The 19,750-nt window shown below is 41.7% G+C and overlaps 2 protein-coding genes across 5 annotated transcripts; one reads left to right on the top strand and one right to left on the bottom strand.

Moving 5' to 3' along the window:
* Window positions 1–54: 54 nt before the first annotated feature.
* Window positions 55–1,131, bottom strand: LOC131111648 (cephalotocin receptor 2). Its single transcript, XM_058064116.1, has one exon. It carries the CDS (start codon window positions 1,129–1,131, stop codon window positions 55–57), a length of 1,077 nt encoding a protein of 358 aa, XP_057920099.1.
* A 571-nt stretch (window positions 1,132–1,702) lies between these two features.
* On the top strand, window positions 1,703–19,063 carry zdhhc8a (zinc finger DHHC-type palmitoyltransferase 8a). Of its 4 annotated transcripts, XM_058064115.1 has the most exons (11): window positions 1,703–1,777; window positions 2,035–2,398; window positions 10,232–10,353; window positions 10,425–10,582; window positions 12,297–12,469; window positions 12,548–12,650; window positions 13,718–13,809; window positions 13,871–14,000; window positions 14,071–14,188; window positions 14,258–14,370; window positions 15,834–19,063. In XM_058064115.1, the coding sequence occupies exons 2-11, from the start codon at window positions 2,295–2,297 to the stop codon at window positions 16,980–16,982; spliced, it is 2,262 nt and encodes a 753-aa protein (XP_057920098.1). In that variant the 5' UTR covers window positions 1,703–1,777; window positions 2,035–2,294; the 3' UTR covers window positions 16,983–19,063. The 4 variants fall into 4 exon arrangements, with proteins under 4 accessions (XP_057920098.1, XP_057920096.1, XP_057920097.1 ...); XM_058064113.1 differs by having other exon boundaries at window positions 12,297–12,650; XM_058064114.1 differs by lacking the exons at window positions 1,703–1,777; window positions 2,035–2,398 and having other exon boundaries at window positions 5,546–10,582.
* The last annotated feature ends 687 nt before the right edge of the window (window positions 19,064–19,750 follow it).

The following is a 19,750-nucleotide window of genomic DNA, read 5'->3' as shown; positions in this document are numbered from 1 at the left end:
TACTGCGTAGCTACTATCTGTTCTCACTAAGAACTGACATTATGTCAGGACTGTCTACCTTTTGCAAGCGCAAGTGAGCTTTTTGACTCCGTGTAGGAATATGTAAGGGATAATGCAGGTGTAGGAGGCTGCGATGTAGCTGGCCACCTCCACCACGATGGAGGAGGTGTGGAAGTTGTTGGTGATGCGTAGAAGTAGATGAGTCAACCAGCAGACCAGAAACACGCTGGCCACCGCCACCACACTTTTGGCGGCTCTCACTTGCGAGTTAGTGTTGGGCTTCCCTCGTGCCTGGCTAGGCTTGGACTGGTTCGGTGGAGCTCTAGCTGGGTCTGAGTCAAGGGTGGATGCTTGGCCTGCTTGAGGACAGGAAGTAGAGGCAGGAACGCCTGTGTAAATGTGCTTTGGGCTTCCTCTGCTTGGTCCAGAAATAGTCTTGACCTCGCTTTCCTGAGCGTTGTCCTTCACCTTGTTGTTGTTGTCGAGGCCGGAATTGGGATGACTCCTGATGCGTTGCTGGTTCTGAAGCAAAGTCACCACTATCTGACCACTGGCGAACAACATCCCAGCAAGAGGGAGCGCATTAGCCAGCGTCAGATAAAATATATCATAAGTTGTCCTGGAAAAGGCATCGGGGAAGACGTCAATACAGTCTTCCTCGGTCTCATTGGTCTTTTCCACGTTTACAAAGAAGAAGTGTGGTATGCTGAACACCAAAGCTGTGGTCCAACTCCCTGCCAGGAGGCAGAACACCAGACAAAGATTGTCCAGCTTCACGGGGGCGCCACCTCGCTTCAGGGAACCCACCAGCTTCTGGCGCCAGAAAACGCTGATGAAGAAAGTGGTGAAGATGCTGCTGGTCTCCGACAGGTCGGCACAGAAGCGAAATATGGCGCAGTAGGCTTCACCCAGGAACCAGCGCCCTGCGAAATCAGCAATAGTATCGGGCAGATCCACCAGGTAGTTTGTGATCAGGTTGGACACGGCCAGGTTGATGAACAGCAGCTCGTTGGTGCACAAACTGGATCTCTTGGAGGGGATGGAGCTTACGGCCAACCAGTTGTTGCCGATGACACCTGCTATAAATATGAAAGCTCGAATGATTGATTCAATCAACTCCTCAACATCCATTGTTGTACAGTAGCTCTTGACGAGTGAAGGGTGACTTCTGCCTTTGGACATTTATAGAAGAGCTAGAGACGCCTACGCACTCACCTCATTTCCCCCTGAGAGAGCCTTACCTTGTGAAGGATGTTTATCTCCAACACAACTAATAGTCCGCTGTGTGTCAGTACTAAGGAGTATTCCTGATCCTCATTCGTTCAAGTCATTATATTCTCAGGGCATTGAATCGATAGCAACTGGACAGCTAACCAATTCAATGCCATGAGAATCCTATTTGGTAAAGTTCTATTTTCCCAGATATGCCTTATTTTTCATTTATCTAGCAAGAAAAGGTCACATTTTTGATGTATTGGTATCAAAAATGGTGGTATATTAGAGTCAGACCCCCACCTACATTTTTTTAGATTCAGTGTAATTCTATTAAATGTTGTCATTTATTCAATGTATTGTATTATAATATTTTAAAATGTTTAACAATTTTTTTTTCTCAAAAAAAAAAAAAAAAACAGCACTCCAGTTATATTGATCTTTACCTGTTTTTGCAGCGAGAATTTTGCGTGTTTTACAGTAGTACCTGAAAACCAGCACCGCACTCCTGTGACTTGTTTTTGTCGCCCCCTGCTGGTCACCTAAAGACATCAATATTCGTAAGGTAGGCGCACTTTTTTAATATAAAGTACATTAAATCGGTGTTAAAAATGATGTTAACAGATTCTGTCTCTTAGGAAGTTATTTGACAAAATAATGTTTGGTTTTGACGAGATTTGTTTTACATACTGGTTTAAGATAAAACTTAAACTTTTTTTCAAATCTTCTTGTTAAAGTAGTCGTATGTCATTTAAGTGTAGATATGTTTGGGTTGTAGGAAAGTCAATAATAACTAAATTGTGCTCGCTCTGTGTGGTGTAGAGTACTTTCACGTCATCCGTACGCGAAAGCTCCACCTTTTGGGATGAATCGGAGGCTGCTTTGCAGGGAGTCACAGGACGGGATGCATCCCCACGGAGCAGGCGGGCTGCAGTCTCCCTCGTCTTCGAAGATGATTTTCCACTAGAACATGCTTCTGTTTTTCTTCAAGAGACTTTCCCGCTGTCGGACCGGCCACGACGTGCTCTATACTGTCTATCTATCCGCTGGTATGACATCAGAGTGAGCGTGGGGAAGACAGGATGCCCGGCAGCGGCGCCGACTCGCTAAAAGCGTCCGCTTTTATTCCGGTGTGCACGGCAGCCTGCCTCCTGGTGGGATCCACGTCGCTCTTCTTCGTTTTCACGTAAGTCAAAAATCACACACAAGTTGGACACTTTGTTTACTGCGCTCCATGCATCCAGCCATTCATGCGTGTGTCCCGGCATAGTACGTGGATTCATCCATGCAACATCTGTCCCACCATACTTGGGTTCCTGCATCCATCCATAAACTGTCCAAATATTTTTCTTATCCATACCACCAACCACTCATGAGTGGATACAACCACGCATCCATCCATGTGTGCCCTGAAATTGTATTTTAATTTTTTTAAAAAAGGGCTTCTAGAGTCTGAAAATCCTAAAAATGATGCTGTCACATGACCAAAAGTGAACTTTTGGCAAGCCAACATTCATTCATTCATTTTCTACCGCTTTTCCTCACGAGGGTCGCGGAGGTGCTGGAGCCTATCCCAGCTGTCTTTGGGCGAGAGGTGGGGTACACCCTGGACTGGTGGCCAGCCAATCACAGGGCACATATAGACAAACAACCATTCACACTCACATTCATACCTATGGACAATTTGGAGTCGCCAATTAACCTAGCATGTTTTTGGAATGTGGGAGGAAACCGGAGTACCCGGAGAAAACCCACGCATGCACGGGGAGAACATGCAAACTCCACACAGAGATGGCCGAGAGTGGAATTGAACTTGGGTCTCCTAGTTGTGAGGTCTGCGCGCTAACCACTCCTTCGCCGTGCCGCCCTTCCTGATATATTTTGTTGCTAATTTGTTGTAAATATTGTTCATTCAGTCTATTTGTTCTTCAAATCAGGCCTCCTTGGCAATACATCAGCTTTTCCATTCTATATATTTTTTTCTGCTATCAAAGTCAAATTGTGTTGTTTTATGTTTGAGCCTGAGGTATAGGATATCAAAAGGCAGGCCTATTAATGACGAGAACACAACTAATAATATACAACCACACAAGACTCAACAATCAGTAGGATTACAATACACCTTTAATGTATGCCCTACCAGGCGGAACGAACCATTTTGCAGTTTTTACACCATTCCAATTTTCCCTTCCCACTTCAACGCTCCCTATGTTTGTATTTGGTTACCGCAGAGAAAAATTAATTAATTAATGGATGCAAGGCCACTGTGACATTTTGTAAACCAACATGTGTAGCTATGCTAAAAAAACTATATACAGTATATTCCAAGAAAAAAAATATGTTTGTGATATGGGTGGAAAAGCTCATTATTAATATGAACTTTGGTCTTTGCTCTCTTTTTGTGCTGTTTATAAAAAAATCCAAATATTTCAACTTTCTTCTAAAATAATTTTCGTAATATTTTGACTTTATTGCCATATTGTAACGTTGTTCCCAACCAATTGTTTTATACAATATACCACAATTTATTCTTGTAAAATTGCTACTTTTTTCTCCATAGAGTGCAACTTTTTCTCCCAATATTTGGATTCTATTCTAAAAATTTCAGCAGATTTTTTATTTATTTTCCTGTAACTTTTTCCCCTAATCAAATTTTCTCTAAATTTCAACTTTGTTTTTTTTGTTTGATTCTTACGATGTTGCGACTTCGGACTTCGGTTTTCTTTAATTTTTCAATTTTAACCTACTAAAATGATGTTGTTCATCCTTGTAATCATGCTCTTGTAAAATTCCAACTTTTTGACTTAATTCTGGTAAAATTACTGCAGATTTGTTAAATGTATGTTAAATTCTGTTTTCAAAATTTAGGGCCCATTAAAAAACAGCAGTGGGCAACAAATGGCCCACGGGCCACACTTTGGACACCACTGCATTAGAGTAATGTGGGGAGGGGGCGGTAAACACAGGGACATAACCTATTCAGAATGTAAACAAATATCGCAAAAAACATTAAATTTAGTAATTGTTGAGGAGCAAACGTGAGTGTGTAGACAGTTATTATTTTTAATGAATTCATCCTTTCTATATTGTATGATTTAGAGCAGAAGTAGATTTAAATGTGATTTTCCCCATTTCCATTGGTAAACAAACTATACCATGTAATGCCATGGGGACACAAATGGCACTGACCCCTCCCATCTGTCCATGTTTCTACTTGCCATGCATGAAACTGCTAAACTATTTCCTTCCCTGCTATAATTATCACGTGACCCATAAAACCATGAGCATATGCTGCCATGTGTGCCATGACACTGACCTGCTTGGCTGGCAACGGACCGCCCCGAGGGCCCGCACTTTAGTTAGGAGTAGTTATTTTCGCACTTTCCCACTGATAAGACACCTTTCCGCCGACACGATCCGCATGCCGTGCTCCACTTTGAAATCAAACGTTACGCACTTTTAAACACGCCGCCTCCGACAAAACTCATTCCTCAGAGCGAGGCTTTGACCTATTTTGTGGGGGAGATTGGAAAGAGTCCACTTGAGGCTAAGATCCATTTCAAAAACAACCTGTTTGTCTCTGGCATATAACAACCTTCTTGTATCTGCTATTGGCTTACTGAATATCATCTCCCGCCTCATCAGCTTTGCTCTACAGTGACCTTTCACCTCCGTAGCCATATTTGCCCCAGTTTCTCTTATGTAGACACATATATTACACTGGAATGTGAAGGCAGATTGGGACTGCAGGAGGATTAGGATCCGGTCAATGCCATGTGATCCCCCCCCCCATCTGGGAAATGGGAGTCTGGAATTGTACAGTGGTGTCAAAAAGTGTTTGTTCCCTTCCTGATTTCTTTTTTTTTTTTTTGCATGTTTTGTTACACTTAAATGTTTCAGATCATGAAACAAATGGAAATATTACTATAATATATGCAGTTTTTAAATGAAACTTTTATTATTAAGGCAGAAAATAATAATCCAAGGGCGTTCTAGTGGTTAGCGTGCAGACCTCACAGCTATGAGGACCAGGGTTCGATTCCACCCTCGGCCATCTCTGTGTGGAGTTTGCATGTTCTCCCCGTGCATTGATGGGTTTTCTCCGGGTACTCCGGTTTCCTCCCACATTCCAAAAACATGCTAGGCCACTCCAAATTGTCCATAGGTATGAATGTGAGTGTGAATGCTTGTTTGTCTATATGTGCCCTGTGATTGGCTGGCAACCAGTCCGGGGTGTACCCCGCCTCTCGCCCAAAGACAGCTGGGATAGGCTCCAGCACCCCCCGCGACCCTCGTGAGGAAAAAGCGATGAAAATGAATGAATGAATAATAATCCAAACCTACATGAGCCTGTGTGGAAATGGTTGCCTCCCTAAACCTAATAACTAGTTGGGCCACCCTTAGCAGCAACAACTGCAATCAAGCGTTTGTGATAACTTTCAGTGAGTCTCTTCCAGTGCTTTGGAGGAATTTTGGTTCACTCATCTTTGCAGAATTGTTGTCATTCAGTCACATTGGATGGATTTCCCAGCATGAAGCCCCCTTTTTAAGGTCATGCCACAGAATCTCAATAGGATTCAGGTCAGAACTAGGCCACTCCAAAGTCTTGATTCAGATGTTCTTCAGCCAATCAGAGATGGACTTACTTGGTGTGTTTCGGATCATTGTCCTCCAGGATTTTTTTGGTAGAAAGCAGAATTCATGGTTCCATTTATCACAGCGTGTCTTCCAGGTCCTGAAGCAGCTAAAACAGCCCAGACCATCACACTACCACCACCATATTTTACTATGATGTTCTTTTTCTGAAATGTGGTGTTACTTTTACACCACACACCTACCAAAACTCAAATTCAATTTCAAATTCAAATTCAAACAAGCCTTAATGATTTTCATATTGGAACTCAGCCATTTTTGAACACTTACCTTAATTGAGCAAAGTGAGGACAGCAGTTATTTGGATGTTGTGGGGTCTTGTTTGAACTCTTGGATGACTTCTTGCTGCTGGGGTCATTTCAGTTGGCTGGCCACTCCTGGGAAGGTTCACCACTGTTCCATTTTTTTTTGCTATTTGTGGATAATGGCTCTCACTGTGGTTTGCTGGAGTCCCAAATCTTTAGAAATGACTTTATAAACTTTTCCAAACTGGGAGCAATCACTTTTTCTCACACAGGACCATGTAGGTTTGTATTTAAACAAATGTTGTGTTGTCATTGACCAATATTTAAATTTGATGACACATTTGCTGAAACATTTGTACAACAAATGTGGGGGAAAAAAAGACTTTTGTCACCACTGTACACAAAAAACACAGTCATAAATTTTACCTATATTATGATGGCAGCCTTTTTATGTATGGTATTCACACAATCATCATCGCACAACCGTGAAACCATGTGTGCGTGTGTGTGTGTGTGTGTGTATGTGTGTGTCCTCCTGTTTTTGCTCTCCACACCTTGAAGTTGTTTTTTTAATGTTACATTTCCCCCCAAAAGCAGATGATAATACTCAGGCCTCTTGCTTTTGTTAGCATCCATCCATCCATTTTCTATGCCGCTTATCCTCACTAGGGTCGCAGGGTTATGCTGGAGTCTATCCCAGCGGACTTAGAGCGAGAGCCGGGGTACACCCTGGTCTGGTCGCCCAGCCAATCGCAGCTTTTGGAAGCAAATGTGCTAAATAATTTTTTTGTTACTGGGAAAAAAATGTCAATCAAATAAATAGCGGCACTTAACTAAAACAGTTTGACGAAATTTGCACCAATATTGAAAGGTTCCCTTTTTGGGAAAGGAACCCTACACCTTACATTACGTTTGGTGGACCTTGTTTTTAGTCATTTAGTCAACTCATCAAACAATCGGTGCTGAAAATGTTAGAAATTGAGTTCATATTTTAGTCTCCACTCCTACCAAGACAAACTTTACTCAATTGGACAGTAGGAATCAAGTGTGAATTGCAGTGTGTGTGTGTGTGTGTGTGAGACATAGTGGTGATGTCATTAACAGTATTTCACCAACTTGCGGCTTGACTGAACTGTCTGCTGTGCCACTGACCCACTGCAGGGATGAAGGCAGCGTGAGCAGCTTACTCTCTCTCTCTCTCTCTCTCTCTCTCTGTGTGTGTGTGTGTGTGTGCGTGTGATTTAATACAGCTCTGGCCAGGGCTCTTTCATTAGGTGGAGGGCTTGTCTTGTAGCGTAATGAACTGTCCCTCCCTCGCGGTGCGGTCCAGATGGTCTCGGACCGACAGTGTCCATCAGGAGACCGCCACATTGTAATCAGGTCCTCGAGAAATAAGTCCAATGAGTTCTCACACGGCTGTGACGTGATCCAATTATCTAACAGTAGACCACAATCTGAAATACACAAATCACTTTATTGGGCTCGGTATATGCTTTTCTTTTTTTGGTCTGTCTATCGAAAAAGAGATCATACATGGCCTGAAAGAAAAGGAAATACTTTGTAATTACTCTTTTAAAGAAATAGAAGTAGTCATGAAATATAAATTTAAAAAAGAATAGTGAATAATAATACATGATACAAAGTATGAAAATAAAAAATGTGAAATTAATTAAATTTGGAATGAAATAACATTGACAAAAAGGTTCAGAAATAGAAGAAAATTAAAAATACTAAAAATATATCAAAAAACAAAAATTTGTATAAAAAAAGATAAAGAAAATTAAAAATATTAAAAATAATATATCAAAAACAAAAATTTGTATAAAAAGGCTAAAGAAAATTAAAAATACTAAAAATAGTATATAAAAAACAAAAATTTGTATAAAAAAGCTAATAAATTACTGTAACTTTATATTAAAAAAATGAATGAAATAAAATGGGAAAAGGTACTGGCTGGCAAAGTAGTCTATACAAAAAAAATGTAAGTAAATATAAATAAAATGGGATAAAAACAAGGTGCAGAAAATCTAATCAAATAGAAGATAAAATGGGTTTGAAATTGTATAAAATCCTCAAAATACATATGCAGTATGATACATTTCTGGCCTGATATATCATTTATTAGTCTTTCATTACAATACTGCTTTATTACTAACCCACTCATTGTATGTTAGTGAGCTTTACTGTATATGCTATATTATTCCATATGATGTGTTGCATGATACAGTACATATAAGGTGCTGTGCTGGGTGGGTGTGTGTGCGCGCGCACGCGTGTGGAACATCCACTGTGAGGATTCCACAATGGACTGGCAGAGAGGGCCTGTAATCCAGAGTTGATAATCCGAGGGGATTAGTGGGTTTGCAGCTGGCATGGCATCAGCAGGCGCTCCGCTCAGTGGGGACCCCTCCCCCATGGCTTGAACCCAGTCAGACATCCAGCTAGGGAGTTTGGGGATTGGACATTGAACATTTTTATTATTTTTTGTTTGTTTTTGTGCATCCAATGTCACTTGCAAATGTGTTCTTTTTTTTTAGTTGTGATAGACTAAGAATTGAACATTATGTTTCATATTGTGCATGTTGGTCGCCCTTAACCCTTAGATGCATAAGTGGGTCAAAAATGACCCGGTCAGGTTTTTTTCTTGAAATATCTTCGTAATAAATTTTTTTTATCATTTCATATTCCAGGTATTCCTCAAAAAACATATTTTTGATATCATGCCATTCACATTTTTAACTTATCTTTTATAAATTTTAAGAAAATTTTGTTTTTGTGTTACTACCCCAACCTTCCATAAGTGGGTCAAAAATGACCCGGTCAGGTTGTTTTCTTCAAATATCTTCATAATGAAAAAAATTAATAATTTCATATTCCAGGTATTTGTCAAAAAACATATTTATGATATCATACCATTCACATTTTTAACTTACCTTTTATACATTTTAAGACATTTTTGTTTTTGTGTCACTACCCCAACCTTCCATAAGTGGGTCAAAAATGACCCGGTCAGGTTGTTTTCTTGAAATATCTTTGTAATGAAAAATTATCATTTCATATTCCAGGTACTCGTCAAAAAACATATTTATGATATCATACCGTTCACATTTTTAACTTACCTTTTATGCATTTTAATAAATTTTTGTTTTTGTGTTACTACCCCAACCTTCCATAAGTGGGTCAAAAATGACCCGGTCAGGTTGTTTTCTTGAAATATCTTCGTAATGAAAAATTGTTATCATTTCATATTCCAGGTATTCCTCAAAAATCATATTTTTGATATCATGCCATTCACATTTTTTTACCTTTATGCAACACACAATGCATTTTCACATTTTCTATTGTTGTACGGGGTCATTTTCTTTTTCAAAGATGGAAAAAAGTGAAAAATGAAGATGTTTCTAACATGAAATCATTCTTGTGTGGTCCTAAATATAATACTAAATATCATACAAGTGATTATTCCTAACCAAAATGGCAAAATTGACATAAAAATACATTGATTCTAGTATGGGTCATTTTTGACCCACTTATGGAAGAGTGTAGGGTCCAGTCACTCGTGCATCAAAGGGTTAAATGCATTGGACTGCATGATGATTTCTACATATACGACCCCAAATCCTCAAATCGGTGAGGTGATGCAGTTTAAGAATGTAATATGTTCCATGCAACATAAAGATAGTGTACAAAGTTACTGTTATTGTGCAATGGATCTTTAGCTTGCAGTTGTAATCCCTGCATATTTGAACATTATTACATGAACCGTCAAAGTAATCAATTAGCATATAATCAACAGATTAATCCGGTGGAAACAATTGTTTGTGGCAGGCCTGATCCACCCGCTGCAGTGTCTTTCTTGCCGCATCCTGGAGGGACCCTGCCTGTTTTTAATCCCGCCTGATGTGGGAGCAGTGATGAACATGCACTAATACTCGCTTATCTTTCACTGTAAACAATTACTTTTTGGGATCCCATTGGAATAAACGCCATGAAGATTATCCCCTAAAGTCTTTGTTGTGGCCCTGATTTGTGTTAACCTCAACCTGGGCGGGATGGATACTCGCAAGACGACAAGATTCTACTTCCAGGCAACACGGGATGAGTTTTTGGATGTTTTGCAGATGCCCGTGGCTGGCCGTGACCATCTGCCCTGCCGTGCCGCCATGCTGTGCCGTCCTTTTCCTTTTCGTACTGGCCAACTTCACCATGGCAACATTCATGGACGCTGGCGTTCTCCCCATGGGTTAGTGATGTTAATCCCAACTGTCTTTTTTTTTCTGCTAGTCACATGTTATCCTACGTGTCTTATCTCAGCAAATGAGGATGAGGACAAGGACGATGAATTCCGGGCTCCCCTTTACAAGAACGTGGACGTGAGGGGCATCCAAGTGCGCATGAAGTGGTGCGCTTCCTGTCACTTCTACAGACCGCCACGCTGCTCACACTGCAGCGTGTGTGATCGCTGTGTGGAGGTCGGTGACAACACGCACACACACAATTCCAGACATGAGCAAATTTGGAAGAAAATACCAAAATAAGACGTATCATATGTGGCCTTCAATCAAATACAATGAATAAAATAAAATAAAAAATTTAGCAAAATGACCCAGCTAATTGTCTAAGTTACTGCCAATGTAGTAGAATTAGCATGAAAGACAATCTACCGTATTTACTAAGAATATTTATGTTTCAGGGAATGTTTTAAAATAAATTAAATATCATTCATGTACGAACCAATTTTTGATAATATATTTTTTTAAATATTTGCTCATATATATAAATATATACAGTGTATATATATATATATATATATATATATATATAATATTTAAATATATTGTTATATACATATATAACAAATATAATATATATTTAGATTATTTTTATATTATTGCTAAAATATGATTAATTGACACATTTTCTTAAAATTGTTAAAGGTACATCAAATCTATTTTTATTTATTTATTTATTATTAATTTAAAATGTATGAACATTTTATGAAATATTTGTGTTAATATATTTTCAATATATTATTCAAAAATTGTTATATAATTGTCTATAGTATTTTGTACATTACCGAGTCAATTAATCATATGTCAATCTATTTTGATAGAATTGTCATGAAGAGAAAAATGTACGTAAATAGTGTATTATACATTTTAAAATTAAATTCCCGAAATAAAATAATAAATGAATAATCAAATTAAAAAAAGGGGTGAAAACAAAAAAGGCAGACATACAATAAGATATAATAATAATCACAATATAAATACTGTATAAAAAAAGAAAAACACTCTGCATGTTTTGCCATAAGGCACCAGCCTATCAGCAATTATTATTCCACCATTAAAATTTATTGCATTAAAATAATAATTACAAATAATATCACCGATAGGCCTTTTATTTTGTACATGGCCATATTTTTATGGGTTTCCTCCCACATTCCAAAAACATGCTAGGTTAATTAGCGACTCCAAATTGTCCATAGGTATGAATGTGAGTGTGAATGGTTGTTTGTCTATATGTGCCCTGTGATTGGCTGGCGACCAGTCCAGGGTGTACCCCGCCTCTCGCCCCAAGACAGCTGGGATAGGCTCCAGCATACCCACGACCTGAAATGAATGAAACGGTAATGTACCAACGTTGCCACAAGGTAGCGCAACTCCACTATTTATGCTTTCTTTCAAATGTAGGGGTGGGGCTAAACCTTATCAATGTGTCAATCATTACTCCACTTGGTACGGCCGCTGTGGTCGTATACAAGCATGCATTTCTTGTAGAACACAATATGCGTCATGATTATAATGAAAACAAAATTGTAATGTCCTCTAAAAATCATCCAGGCTTGGAATGTGAAAGTGTTTTTAATGAGCGGCCTACAGCATGAAGGTCAACGTTCAATCTCAAATGGGTGGTGATGTTGAGGAAACAGAGGACACGGGATGGAGCACACCTTGAATAGAAAGTGAAGTTAGGATGAATATATGGTTGTGTGTGTGTGTTGGGGGGGGGAGTCAATAAAAGGGGATTTGTGTGTGTGTTGTGAATGATGGACAGAGCGTGATGAAGGGAGAGAGATCTCATTAATCAGGTTAATCCTCCTCCTATCCTTTGTAGCCTCGCTAGGAAATAAATTTGTAAGGCACGGGAGGATATCCAAAAAAAAAAATCATATTCTGTCTGCAGGACTTTGACCATCACTGCCCTTGGGTCAACAACTGCATCGGGAGGAGGAACTACCGCTACTTCTTCCTCTTCCTTTTGTCCCTCACCGGTCACATGGTCTGCGTCTTCAGCTTCGGCCTCATGTACATCCTGCACCACATGGACGACCTGTGGAAGCTGCACTGCACCGTCACGTATCCTTCCAGTCCATACTGTTGTTCTATCTACTCTTGTTCATCATGGAGCGCTTTTCCTTCACGGTCTTTTCACAGCTTGGTGGTCATCAGTATATCGGGTCTCTTTCTCCTCCCGGTTCTGGGTCTGACTGGATTTCATCTCTTCCTCGTGTCCAGGGGACGCACCACCAATGAACAAGTCAGTGTCAATCACCCAATAACAGCCATGTTTACTTCCGACAAAAGTCAGATGTCCACTACTCCACCAAAACCTCATTTTTTTTACTCTCAATCCATAGAATGGAATGGAATGGTCTTTATTGACATTACAACCAGATTGGAGAGCTTCTCCTTTCAGTGCAATATTCATTCATTTATTCATTTTCTACCGCTGTTTCCTCACGAGGGTCGCGGGGGGTGCTGGAGCCTATCCCAGCGGTGTTTGTGATAGGCAAACAAGCATTCACACTCACATTCATACCTATGGACAATTTGGAGTCGCCAATTAACCTAGCATGTTTTTGGAATGTGGGAAGAAACCCACAAAAAATATGGCCATGTACAAAATAAAAGGCCTATTTACAAACGTGTGGGTGATATTAGTTGTAATTATTATTTTAATGCAATAAATGTAATGATGAAATAATAATTGCTGATAGGCTGGTGCCTTATTTTTTGTTTTTCTTTTTTTATACAGTATTTATATTGTGATTATTATTATATCTTATTGTATTTCTGCTTTTTTTGTTTTCACCCCTTTTTTTTATTTAATTATTCACGTATTATTTTATTTTGGGAATTTAATTTTAAAATGTGTAATACACTATTTACGTACATTTTCAACTAGTTTCTGTTTCTCTTCATGACAATTCTATCAAAATAGATTGACATATGATTAATTGACTCGGTAATGTACAAAATACTATAGACAATTATATAACAATTATTGAATAATATATTGAAATATTGAAAATATGGCAAACAACCATTCACACTCACATTCATACTTATGGGCAATTTGGAGTGGCCAATTAACCTAGCATGTTTTTGGAATGTGGGAGGAAACCGGAGTCCCTGTAGAAGACTCCACACAGAGATGCCCAAGCAGGGAATCGAACCCCGGTCTCCTTGCTGTGAGGCCGCACTCGGCTAATGTTGCTAAAAATTCCAACCAAAGAAAGAACCAGATAATTGATTAATTTAGGAATTCTATCCATACCCATAATGATATAATCCCATGTGCTTCATGTATTGACGTTCCCACAGGTAACCGGAAAGTTTCATGGAGGAGTGAATCCGTTTACACGCGGTTGTTGCAACAATCTGGAGTACCTCGTCTGCAGTCCCACCTCACCAAGGTAAGAACTTTTATTGATTTACTAAAGTTGTTCTCTTCCAAAATGGACGTTCTTCCTTCAGCTACACAGCCAGGCCTCGTAAGAAGTCCGTGATCCACATCCAGCCTCCCTTCCTGAGACCTGAGATTGACAGGCAGACGTTGGTCAAAGTCACAGACAACGGCAAGCACAGCCAGGACCTTCAAAATAAAGTACGCGCAAGCAATGATGCAAGTGTCAGAACACGGCCTCCTCGAATGTGTTTCGCTTTTTCCCCATCAGCGTTCCTCCGCTGGAGTTGTGGTGGAGCAGTCGGATACAAAACAGCAGAAAAGTCCGCCTCCGCTGCCACCAAAACCTGAACACGGGCTGCTGAAAAGCCACCTGGCATCCATGGAAGGTACTTAAGAGAACATTCAAACACATGTTGGACTTTTACTTTAAAGCTTTTTATCCTCCGATTGTTTAGAGACGGGACATCACACCAAGTCCATCATTCCCGTGTCCATTCCCACTGTCCCACAGCTGAGACCGGTTCTGGAGGCCATATCCAGAGGATCCTCACCCATTCCTCCAGAGCAGGTACATGACAGTATACCAGTGACAGGATAGCATCCTGGTGTTAGCATGATGAAATGGTGAAAACAATTGAGCGACGTTGTTCTCATGTTTGGTTTTCATAAATTACGAGATCCATCCATCCATTTTCCTCCGCTTATCCGGGTCGCGGGGGCAGCAGTCTTAGTAGGGAAGCCCAGACTTCCCGGTCCCCGGCCACCTCCTCCAGCTCCACCGGGAGGACGCCAAGGCGTTCTCAAGCCAGCTGTGAGACATAATCCCTCCAGCGTGTCCTAGGTCTGCCCCGGGGCCTTTTCCCCGGTTGGGCATGCCCGGAACACCTCACCAGGGAGGCGTCCGGGAGGCATCCGGACTAGATGCCCGAGCCACCTCAACTGACTCCTTTCGATGTGAAGGAGAAGCGGCTCTACTCTGAGCCCCTCCCGGATGACTGAGCTCCTCACCCTATCTCTTAGGGTGAGTCCAGCTACCCTACGGAGGAAACTCATTTCAGCCGCCTGTATCCGCCATCTCATTCTTTCGGTCATGACCCAAAGCTCATGACCATAGGTGAGGGTGGGAACATAGATCGACCGGTAAATTGACAGCTTTGCCCTCCGACTCAGCTCTTTTCACCACGACGGTCCGGTACAGCGACCGCATTACTGCTAAATTCCGAGATGAAAACACGACAAAATTCCATCTTCAGAAAAAAAACTGAAAATCACACCAGAAATGAAAACAAACCCAGTATTTTTATTGCTATGTGCAAGCGTGTCTGTTTTCCTTGTCGTAGCGTTCACACCAAGAGTGACACCTCTTCTCGGTCATTAAGTTGCTTTTGTCACTGCCAGAGGAGGCGGGGCCACTAGCATACACACACATAGCACAAGAGGAGGAGCAATGCAAGGTAACGTAGTAGAAGCTAGGAGGGAAAAAAGATGCTTGCCAATATGCTGTCTTGGTGTGGAAGTCAGGAACAGAACCTTCTGGATTAGCCGACCGGGGGGGTGCGATCCCCGTTTTCAAGAAGTCCGTCAGTCGAAGCGGAACACAGGACCAGCTAGGGGGTACAACATGACTTCCTGTGGAGGGTGCTCCAGGAGTACAGGATTGGTGACACGCTATTATGTGCCACTTGGGAGTGGAGTGGGGTGGGGGTGGGGGTCTCGGGATCTTGTGGCAGCTGTTTTGGCACCTCCAAATCCGAGGTTCCCAGGCAGAAAAGCGGGGATTGCACCCATCCCGGTTGGGAATGAGATCTTTATTGGAATGTTGAAATTCTTGTGGACCCGATCTTGTGAGTCGGGTGTCATCTTCCATCTTCCTTCATCTGACTTCGGGGTCGAGGCGGTGTACACCCTGGACTAGTACACCCCGTCTTATTACTGGTAAAACTTGTGGGGTACCTTGTTGTTGTCTGCCGGTCTTAGGCTCCCCATACAGTTCCTCTTGACCAACATTGTCCGTGTTCCTTGTGTGTGTAGCTGCTGAAGCCCTCAGAGCAACAAGGGGACAGCAAAAGTCCAGACCTGAATGGAAGCCCTGTGAGAGGCACGCTGCCCCCCCTCCAGGCCACCAGCACCATCTCGGGCGCCGTGCAGTTCAGCTCTATGACCCTCAACTCCCGTTCACTCAAACATGGCACCGGCAGCGGTCGCCATCACGGCTGCAAATCCCAGTTGCCGTCCGCGCACGCCGATCCCGGTCCCGCCACCCCGAGTCTGCTGGCCAGTCATAGCAGTTACGATAACCTCATGGACCCCCAGTGTGGGGCCCAAAGAGCGGCTCCTACAGTCAGCTTCTTCATGAGCTTGGGTCCTGATGGCGGTGTGGTGCAGAGGCCCCCCGCTCTGGCCTACACACCTCAGGCATACAGCCCCGTCTTCATGGGGGTCACCCGACAATCCCCTCAGCCCAGAGACACCTCCCCTTCTTTGCCGGGTCTCGCCCCCAGAGACCCGTCCCCATCCTTCGCTGTAGGCTACATCCAAAGAGAGCCCCCTTTCGTGGGGTCAGCTCTAGCAATGCGAGACATGAAGACCCACAGTTTGAGCTCCACGCCCCAGAAGTCCACCGCTGCCACCGTCACATCACGGTATGACACCTTTTCCAAAAGCCTCATCTCGTCTATCCATGAGAGGCGTGAGATGGAGGACAGGGAGCGGATGCTGCGTCTGCAGGCCAGATCCCAAGCCCTCTACGGCCCCGACGCGTCCATCTACGACATCCCCTGCAGGAGGAGCCTCCCGCCGGACAACGGCCGACCCCAAGGCGCCCGAGGGCCAACGCCTCCTGCTTACGGCTCCAGGGAGTTCCTCATGAGCACGGGGATCCTGGGTTACGGCCTGAGGACGTCGCCTCTCTCCAGCTCGTCCACGTCGTCTCTGAGCCGAGGTCCCAATAAGACGTCTCCCCTGCAGAGCGGCAGTAGCTGCAGCTTGCAGGGTAAAGCGCGCTCATCCTCGCCGGGCTACTGTCCTCCTGAACGACAAACGTCAACGTGCACTCTGCCTCGTTTACCTTCTTCTACCACCCCCTCCACCATCGCTCCTCCGTATGCTTCCTACGGCACCGCAAAGCGACCGTCACTCGCGGAGGGGAAAGACTCAGTCAGCGTGGGAGTCTTGAAGTAACAACTCCTGCTCTCAACCAATCATCTATGCACAGGACTTAAAGATATTCATATTCTAACTTTCACTGTTTTTTTATGTCTTTTCTTATCGCTTTTGTGAACAATACCATACTTGTCTCCCAGTGAATAATAGTATTTGCTGTTGGGTGTTTATATATGAATAAAAATATTTTATAACGCTCACTTTTCTACTTTTTTTTTTGCATAACTTAAAAAAATCCCTTTATGACACTTTATGTTCACAGAACACTTGATTAGGTACACCTGCATCATCCAGATCCAATACCTCAGAAGTGTTTTTACTTGTATGATGTCATTGCATTGTGCTGGTGTTCCTAATGAAATGGCAGGTAAGTGGTGCATTTACATATCTTCATATATGTGATGGATTAAAAAAAATGTATTTTTTTAGCTCAGAATGATGACTTTAATAAAATAAAATGGCTACCACCATTGTGGTAGCCAAACATGTTAGGGCTGCTACGTTGTATCTGTCTCCCTCTAGTGGGCAGTTGAAGGAATTGTCCTACCAAGTGACATTTCTGGTGTCAATCAGATAACGCTTTTTAATTAATACATATGCAGTGTTTTCTCATAATAGTTAATTATTTAAACGTTTACACATGTGTTCTATAAAATTAAAAAAACAAAACAGATTTTTTTCTATTCATACAGGTTTATTCTTGTAATATTTTGATAACATGTCTATAAATATTAGCACTTTGTCTTTTAATAGTACAGTGTAAACAATTTTGTGTGTGAAATGATGACTTTGGTGTTGTAGAATCTATATCTAAATGTACTGTTGATGTTGATTTTGTATGTTATTTTTAGTGGTCCCTGTTATCCTTGATAACTGGCGGGAGGACTGATTGCGTTCATCAAATAGCAAGTATACAGCAAACCTTGATCTTGTTCTTTTGTGGTGCCCCTCGTTTATTTATATTATGTAAGTGCACTGTTTTGCATTTTTATCAGTTTCTTTTTTTTCTATTGTGCAAGGTGGTGGTAATTATTAATAACTGGCAGGGGGAGCGACCATATTGCCATCATGCGATAATTGTGACAAGCTTCTGCATGAGCAAGTGCACTGTTTAGCATTTTTGAGCTTCTGTTTATTTCTATTATGCAAGGTGGTGGTTATCATTAATAAATGGCGGGAGGAGCAACCATATTACCATCATGCAGTAATTATGTGACAAGCTTCTGCATGAGCAAGTGCACTGTTTTACCTTTTTATGAGTTTCCTTTTATTTCTATTATGCAAGGTGGTGGTTATCGTTAATAACTGGTGGGAGAAGTGATTGCATTAATCATATAACAAGACACACCAAATGTCTAGGCGTGCTTGTGTATGAGCAAGCATAATGTACATTCCTTGGGGTCTTTTCGTTTATATTATGCAAGGTGGTGGTTATCGTTAATAACTGGTGGGAGGAGTGTTTGCATTAATCATATAACAAGATACACCAAATGCCTGGGCGTGCTTGTGTGTGAGGAAGCGTACTGTACATTTTTAGTGTCTTTTGTTTATATTATGCAAGGTGGTGGTTATCGTTAATAACTGGTGGGAGGAGTGATTGCATTAATCATATAACAAGACACACCAAATGTCTAGGTGTGCTTGTGTATGAGCAGGCATAATGTACATTCCTCGGGGTCTTTTCATTTATATTATGCAAGGTGGTGGTTATCGTTAATAACTGGTGGGAGGAGTGGTTGCATTAATCATATAACAAGACACAGCAAATGTCTAGGTGTGCTTGTGTATGACCTTGGGGTCTTTTTGTTTATATTATGCAAGGTGGTGGTTATCGTTAATAACTGGTGGGAGGAGTGTTTGCATTAATCATATAACAAGATACACCAAATGCCTGGGTGTGCTTGTGTGTGAGGAAGCGTACTGTACATTGTTTTGTGTCTTTTGTTTATATCATGCAAGGTGGTGGTTATAAATAACTGTTGGGAGGAGCAATCGCATAATAGTAATAGAAGAATTGCAATCGGAGTGTTTAATATGACTATATGTCACCCGCTGCAACATTCTCTGTTTGTCCGCCAGAGTTTTTGCACTGATAAAAAGCATGAACGACAAATAAAGGATGTGTCAGCCACGAAGCCATCCTTTTTTATCGGCTGCCTCTTTTCGTTATTTCACAGCCAAACTCGGCGTCAGCTGATCATCCTCTTTGGCCTCTGTGGGTTTTCTTTCATTTGGCCGCCAACAACGTCGCTAATTGGCTGCAGTTGGATACTTGCAGCCTTTTTTTTTAGTGATATGTATATTTGTCCCATCATAATAAATATAAACATAATAATCACAATGAAAGTGTGAGTAAAAATACACAAAAGAAGAAATCTATAATGATTAAAATACATAAACAAAGTAGATGATACATGAGAAAGAGTGGACGCTGTCAGTTTAATTGCAATGAAAAGCCCACACAGACTCTGCAGGGTCTTTCTTATCCTTTTTTTTTTCTTTCTGTGGACTCAGTGCAGATTTTTGTCCTAATTAACCTCTCTCGCCCCTCCACACACACACACACACACACACACACACTGCCGTGCTGTGTTCTCTTCAGGCTGGCGTGAACTACCGAGGCTGACTCAATTGAGCACACACACACAATAAATGTAAAATTGGGCGTAACAACAATCAGCCGTGTGTGTGTTGCACTTTCCAGTGGCAGCCAATGCTGCATATTAACACAGCAGAAGGTCACAGTTGGCCTTGAACGCACCCGAAAGGTCGCCTTTCTGCTTTTT

Source organism: Doryrhamphus excisus, chromosome 2 (assembly GCF_030265055.1).
Source record: "Doryrhamphus excisus isolate RoL2022-K1 chromosome 2, RoL_Dexc_1.0, whole genome shotgun sequence".
NCBI classification, from domain to species: Eukaryota; Metazoa; Chordata; class Actinopteri; order Syngnathiformes; family Syngnathidae; genus Doryrhamphus; species Doryrhamphus excisus.
The sequence above is the reverse complement of the archived record's forward strand: the minus strand, read 5'-3'. Positions and strand labels throughout refer to the sequence as shown.

Bases quoted from the DNA above. Each gene is read 5' to 3' on its own strand.
- zdhhc8a (XM_058064112.1), top strand. From the start codon at position 10,163: ATGGATACTCGCAAGACGACAAGATTCTACTTCCAGGCAACACGGGAT. The intron at 10,583-12,296 runs GTCGGTGACAAC...TTCTGTCTGCAG, and splicing joins TGTGTGATCGCTGTGTGGAG to GACTTTGACCATCACTGCCC. The intron at 14,371-15,833 runs GTACATGACAGT...TTGTGTGTGTAG, and splicing joins CACCCATTCCTCCAGAGCAG to CTGCTGAAGCCCTCAGAGCA.
- LOC131111648 (XM_058064116.1), bottom strand. From the start codon at position 1,131: ATGGATGTTGAGGAGTTGATTGAATCAATCATTCGAGCTTTCATATTT.